The 7,402-nt window shown below is 40.7% G+C and overlaps 1 protein-coding gene across 1 annotated transcript; it reads left to right on the forward strand.

Annotated features, from left to right (window-relative positions):
• The first annotated feature begins 5,127 nt into the window (after positions 1-5,127).
• On the forward strand, positions 5,128-5,393 carry LOC131502923 (large ribosomal subunit protein eL43-like). The gene is given in 2 exon segments (XM_058714150.1): positions 5,128-5,284; positions 5,287-5,393. Coding segments are annotated over 2 exon segments (264 nt in total).
• The last annotated feature ends 2,009 nt before the right edge of the window (positions 5,394-7,402 follow it).

Here is a 7,402-nt window from a genome sequence, read left to right on the forward strand (position 1 = left end):
CTAGAAGATACTGGAACAATTTAGTGCTTTCAGAGACTGATCTAGTCCACTACTTTTATGTTAAAAATGGGAAAAATAAGTTGTAGCAAAGGGAGGGGATTTTCCTAAGGTCATGCTGAAGTAGTGGAAGAGCTGGGAGTTCTGTGACTTCTGAGGAATACTGTATAAATCTTTGTTAACTCAGCAGCATCAGAAATAGATTATTAGAATTTCCAACCAAAATTCAAGAAGACCGTCCCTCATTGCAAGCAACAGTGGTGGTGGCAGTGGAATGAAGGGATGGGTGGTGGGGCTGTGACACTTGAGAGAGTCTTGGAAGCTTGAATGACTAGGGTAGGACCTTAGAGTTGAAAGAACCTTAGGGAATGGCTGGGCTCTATTTGTGTAAGTGAAGAATGTCACAGAACATTATAAAAAGAATCATGTAGAATGTTAGGGCTAGGATAAGCCTGGGAACTCACTAAGTCCAGCACCCTTCCATTTCAGGTGGGAAAACTGAGGCCCAGAGAGAGGCTGGGACTTGACCAGAGTTATATAGTAAGTCAGGAGCAGGAGTAGAGCTGCAATCATGTCTATCACACAAGAAGAAACACTACCTTCCTATGTCTCACTCCTTGTATCTGGGTTGGATGGTCAAACCTTTTAACCAAAAATAAGAGAAGGGGGAGGAGAGTAGAGTTTCATGACCTGCCTAGTATTTAATAATAGTATTTAATGATAAAACAATATAGAATGACAGTGATGAAATGGTTTAGTATGTCTTTTTTGGTAGCAGAGCCCTATATCTGAATCTGTCCTCAGCCTCCAGCACAAGATGCCCTGCACGAATGAGTCCACAGAGGGGTGCCTGGGTGGCTCAGTTAAGCGTCCACTTCGGCTCAGGTCATGATCTGGCAGTCTGTGGGTTCGCGTCCAGCTCTGTGCTGACAGCTCAGAGCCTGGAGCCTGCCTCTGAATCTGTGTCTCCTCATTCTTCCCCTCCCTTTCACAGGCCCAGTCTCTCAAAAATAAATAAGTGTTTAAAAAATAATTTAGAAAAAGAATGAGTCCATGGACAGTCCCAAATTTAGTGATACCACAAGACTGAGCCTACAAATTCTCTAGACATTCAGGGTCTCTCCTGAATAGAGAGCATTCCCCAGTACTTATTATCCTTTTCTTGATTTGGGTTCTTCCACACTAAGGTCATACTGGGTCATCTACCCAGGCATGAATTTCTCTACTCTGAGGAGGGCAGGGGGTACACATGGACGCTGGAAAACACTTTAATTTGAGAAGTTCTTGCCATATTTAAGAACAAATATTTTCCTCACATGTGAAAATTCTCAGCCATGGAACTAACTCATTCTCACACACACCCTCACAGCACAGCCATACTGTACTCTCAAAACTTCATCCACATCTCCCCAAGTATACCTACTTTACCCATGACAGATACCCCACTGACCATGCTCTCTGTGCAGACCTGGAAATCCTCTTGTTATTAGTGGCTGGTAAGGAAGGTGTACTCTCCCAGAACATACTTCTTTCTGTATCCCTCTTATTAAGAAGTGGCCAGGAGGTTTGTAGGCCAACCCTAGTTTTTGTATCTGACCATATCTCATGAAGCACCCAGTTGTCTTCTTTTTTTTTTTTTTTTTTTTCCCACTGAACTCCAAGTAAAGCTGTTTTATTTATTTATTTTTTTTTTTAATTTTTTTTTTGTTTTGTCTTTTTTTTTTTTTTTTTTTTTTTTTTTTTAATATATGAAATTTACTGTCAAATTGGTTTCCATACAACACCCAGTGCTCATCCCAAAAGGTGCCCTCCTCAATACCCATCACCCACCCTGCCCTCCCTCCCACCCCCCATCAACCCTCAGTTTGTTCTCAGTTTTTAACAGTCTCTTATGCTTTGGCTCTCTCCCACTCTAACCTCTTTTTTTTTTTTTCCCTTCCCCTCCCCCATGGGTTTCTGTTACGTTTCTCAGGATCCACATAAGAGTGAAACCATATGGTATCTGTCTTTCTCTGTGTGGCTTATTTCACTTAGCATCACACTCTCCAGTTCCATCCACGTTGCTACAAAAGGCCATATTTCATTTTTTCTCATTGCCACGTAATATTCCATTGTGTATATAAACCACAATTTCTTTAGTTTCTTTAGTTGTCTTCTGCTTTCCACTCCTGCCTCGGCAAATCAAGCCTAGTTGGTCCTGCAGTTTCAGGTCAGATCTATAGAGGGCAGCCACTGCTAATTTATGAGAAATTCTGGACATGGCCTCCTACCCTCTTCACTTAATTTTCAGTGCTTGTAACATGTTAGAACTACAGGCTATTAGAATCAGAGGATGTGTGTAAATATTTGAACTCCCTCATGATACAAATGGGGAAATTGAAGCCCAGAGAATTTATAAGACCAGTCTAAACTGAGAAAATGATTCACTCTATGACAATTAGAGCTAGAACTCAGATTTCCTGAATCTCAGAATTCTTGAAATCCAAATACTTCATTTTATAGTTGCCAAAACTGAGGCCCAGTGAAGAACTTGTCTGAGGTTATTGTGACAAAGCTAGGATTTGAATCCAGGTAGTCTAAATCCTAGTCCAGGACTCTTGAAAGATAATTTTACACATCTAAATCATTCTGTATATTACAAACAGGAAAGGCTCATAGAGGGAATGCAATTTGACTGAAATCAAAGAGTAAATTAGTTACAGTCAAAGCTAGAGCCCATAGCTGGCTATAAAACTGAGACTGAACAGAAATTGGGGATTCTGACTTCTAGTCCCTCAGAAACCCCAGTGGCTTGAGGACTTGGTATCTCAGAATTAAATACGAGAGTAGGGAATGCTGTCCTTGCTTAAGCTGACTAGTGCCTAGGAAGCTAGAATCTGGACAGTGTATATTTGGGGTCTCTGTTCACCCCTGTTCTGGTGCCCCTTCACAGAAAAATCACATAACAAAAGGTTCAACTGATTTCTCCCCTTTCAAGGTCCCCACTTTTGAGAGTGAGAAGATGACTCATAGTTGCTGCTGAGAACATAATTGCTAAGTGGGACATCACTATAACACCCAACCATCACATTTGCAGAGCACTGTTTTGTTTTTGTCAAAGCTCTTTCTTATCTTTTATTTTTAAAAAATTACTACTGCTCCAAGCCCCAGGGAGCCAGATGAGAAAGATACTATTAATCATTTTATAAAGAAGAAACTGATTTATGGGAGTTGGTAAAAGAGGGAGTTTTGACTGGGCAATCAGTGTCTTGACCCATTGATTTTCAAGTTTCTAGAGTGTTCTACATATATATCCAGAGCCCCAGAGGAGTCAGCAGTGTCCCTCAAGTGTCCTGATGTCAGCTCCCTCCCTCATTTATTTATCACTGACTTTGGGACAGACACTGTATTAGGCTTTCATTGGAGACAAAAGAGACCTGGACCCTCTCCTCAAATGTCCACAATCTGGATATCTATTGAGTCTCCACCAACCTATTACTATACTCAACATTCTTTCTCTTAGAAAAATACTCTGAAAAGTGTCTTTAAACTGATGGTGTTGAATCACTCTTATAATTTTTTTCCAGAGCACTTGGTTAGGAATCAGGATACAAACATTCTGTTTCCAGGTCTTGTATTACTTCACTGTGGAGTAGTGACCCATTCCTTTCATGTCTGTGGTCCTCAGTTTTCACCTTTGTAAAATTATGGGGCACAGGAGATGGAAGAGGGAGTATATGGTTGTTAAGAACCTCTGGCTCAGATCATCTAGGAGATGAAGATCCTTTGTGATCTGTGAGCAATGCTCTGTCTTTGGGTGAAAGGCTAGAGGGTAAAAGCCAGCTGGCCCTGCTATGAGATGCTTCATCCTGCTGCCTTAGCTCTGTGAGCCATTCCCTAGGGACTGCGTGGGGGATTTGATCTTCCTGAGGCTTTCACAAGGACCTCATTTTTTACTTCTACTCACCAGCAACACTCATGAAGCATCAAAGCTATTTTGAGTTGGGAGATATTCAGCCAGATTCACTTCCTGGGGATGGGGGTGGGGCAGAGAGAGTGAAAGAATCAGAGACAGAGAGATGCAGAAAAAAAGAGAAACAAAGAGGGAGGAAGAGAGAATGCCAGAGAGGGAGAAGATGGGGAGAAAACAGAAAGAGGGGCAAAGAGAGAAACAAAAATATAAAACATATATATATATATATATATATATATAGAGAGAGAGAGAGAGACAAGAAGAGACAGAGAAGCCATAGAAAGAGGGTGAGACAGAAGAAAGAAGGAAATGGAAGAGATGAGAGAGAGAATGAGAATGATAGTGGACCTACCTAGTCTCTGAAGCCCTCATGAGAGAAGCTGCATAAAATCATGCATCTTGTAGTAATAGAATACATAAATGGAAGGATACTTCAAAAGTTAAGAACAGAGAGGGATTGAGAATTTCTCATAGTCACAGAGCAAGTTAGTGGCAGTGCCAGGATTCAAACCCTTGACTAAAGTAGGATAGCTCAAAAGAGAGTCCAGAGGCTTGGGCTTTGTCAGTCTGTCTTTACATAATTGTGGGCAATACAGTAGCACAAGTAGAGTGCCACCACATTGTCTGCCCCAAAAGAAGCACTAGAATCAGAGAATTCTATATTTTTCTTCCACCAGCTCTTCTCTGAGGACCTAGACACACATACCTGTGAACGATGAATGGGGTTGTTTCATTTTAAACTACAATGCTTTTGGGAGATTGCAAGAAGACTTCATGTAGGAGATAACTTTAGGGTGGGGACATGAAGGATGAAAATATAAAAAAAAATAATGGAAAAGATGTAGTCAATCTTCTAAAAATTTCAAAGAACCCAGAAAATTTTAATGCGGGTAAGACTTTTTTTAATGTTTATTTCTTTATTTTGAGAGAAAGAGAGAGAGAGAGAGCGAGAACAGGGGAGGGACAAAAAAGAGAGGGAGACAGAGAATCCCAAGCAGGTTCCACACAGTCAGCACAGAGCCCAATGTGGGGCTCAAAATCATAAACCATGAGCTCATGACCTGGGCCCAAACCAAGAGTTGGACGCTTAAGTGATTGAACCACCCAGGCGCCCTGGTAAGATTTTTTAAAAATAATTTTAGTTTAGTTCTCTGGACTCAGACCTAGTTTGCATCAACATGGTTAAGTGCACCAAGAAGGTCAGAATCATCAGTAAATATGGGACCTGTTATGATGCCTTCCTCAGAAAAATGGTGAAGATTGAAATAAGCCAGCATGCCAACTACACTTGCATCTTCTGGGGCAAAACCAAGATGAAACGATGAGCTGTGGGGACTAGCACTGTAGTTCCTGCAAGAAAACCATAGCTGGTGGTACCTGGACCTACAACACCACTTCTGCTGTCATGGTCATTGGAAGAATGAAGAAGTTGAAAGACCAGTAGAAGCTTCACCATTTGAAACTTTGGCAGCCCATAATGAATGGGTTAATTAGTTTATTTATTAATGTTTATTTTTTTCATTTTTTATATGAAATTTATTGTCAAATTGGTTTCCATACAACACCAAGTGCTCATCCCAAAAGCAGCCCTCCTCAATACCCATCAGCCACCCTCCCCTCCCTCCCACACCCCATCAACCCTCAGTTTGTTCTCAGTTTTTAAGAGTCTCTTATGCTTTGGCTCTCTCCCTCTCTAACCTCTTTTTTTTTTCTTCCTCTCCCCCATGGACTTCTGTTAAGTTTCTCAGGATCCACATAAGAGTGAAAACATATGGTAACTGTATTTGTATGACTTATTTCACTTAGCATAACACTCTTCATTTCCATCCACGTTGCTACTAAAGGCCATATTTCATTCTTTCTCATTGCCACGTAGTATTCCATTGTGTATATAAACCACAATTTCTTTATCCATTCGTCACTTGATGGACATTTAGGCTCTTTCCATAATTTGGCTATTGTTGAGAGTGCTGCTATAAACATTGGGGTACAAGTGCCCCTATGCATCAGCACTCCTGTATCCCTTGGGTAAGCTCCTAGCAGTGCTACTGCTGGGTCATAGGGTAGGTCTATTTTTAATTTTCTGAGGAACCACCTCACTGTTTTCCAGAGCGGCTGCGCCAGTTTGCATTCCCACCAACAGTGCAAGAGGGTTCCCGTTTCTCCACATCCTCTCCAGCATCTATAGTCTCCTGATTTGTTCATTTTAGCCATTCTGACTGGAGTGAGGTGGTATCTGAGTGTGGTTTTGATTTGTATTTCCCTGATGAGGAGGGATGTTGAGCATCTTTTCATGTGCCTGTTGGCCATCTGGATGTCTTCTGTAGAGAAGTGTCTATTCACGTCTTCTGCCCATGTCTTCACTGGATTATTTGTTTTTCGGGTGGGGAGATCGGTGAACTCTTTATAGATTTTGGATACTAGCTCTTTGTCCAATATGTCATTTGCAAATATCTTTTCCAATTCCGTTGATGGCCTTTTAGTTTTGTTGATTGTTTCCTTTGCAGTGCAGAAGCTTTTTATCTTTATGAGGTCCTAATACTTCATTTTGCTTTGAATTCCCTTGCCTTTGGGGATGTGTCAAGTAACAAATTGCTATGGCTGAGGTCAGAGAGGTCTTTTCCTGCTTTCTCCTCTAGGGTTTGGATGGTTTCCTGTCTCACATTCAGGTCCTTTATCCATTTTGAGTTTATTTTTGTGAATGGTGTGAGAAAGTGGTCTAGTTTCAACCTTCTGCATGTTGCTGTCCAGTTCTCCCAGCACCATTTGTTAAAGAGACTGTCTTTTTTCCATTGGATGTTCTTTCCTGCTTTGTCAAACATTAGTTGGCCATCCTTTTGTGGGTCTAGTTCTGGGGTTTCTAATCTATTCCATTGGTCTATGTGTCTGTTTGTGCCAATACCATGCTTTCTTGATGATTACAGGTTTGTAGTAGAGGCTAACCTCTGGGATTGTGATGCCTCCCGCTGTGGTCTTTGTCTTCAAAATGACTTTGGCTATTTGGGATCTTTTGTGGTTCCATACAAAATTTAGGATTTCTTCTTCTAGCTTTGAGAAGAATGCTGGTGCAATTTTGATTGGGATTGCATTGAATGTGTAGATAGCTATGGGTAATATTGACATTTGAACAATATTTATTCTTCCAATCCATGAGCATGGAATGTTTTTCCATTTCTTTATGTCTTCTTCAATTTCCTTCATAAGCTTTCTATAGTTTTTAGCATACAGATCTTTTACATCTTTGATTAGGTTTATTCCTAGGTATTTTATGCTTCTTGGTGCAATTGTGAATGGGATCAGTTTCTTTATTTGTCTTTCTGTTACTTCATTATTGGTGTGTAAGAATGCAACTGATTTGTGTACATTGATTTTCTGTTCTTTGCTGAATTCATGTATCAGTTCTAGTAAACATTTGGTGGAGTCTATCAGGTTTTTCATGTATAAATCATATCA

Source organism: Neofelis nebulosa, chromosome X (assembly GCF_028018385.1).
Source record: "Neofelis nebulosa isolate mNeoNeb1 chromosome X, mNeoNeb1.pri, whole genome shotgun sequence".
In the NCBI taxonomy this organism is placed as follows: Eukaryota; Metazoa; Chordata; class Mammalia; order Carnivora; family Felidae; genus Neofelis; species Neofelis nebulosa.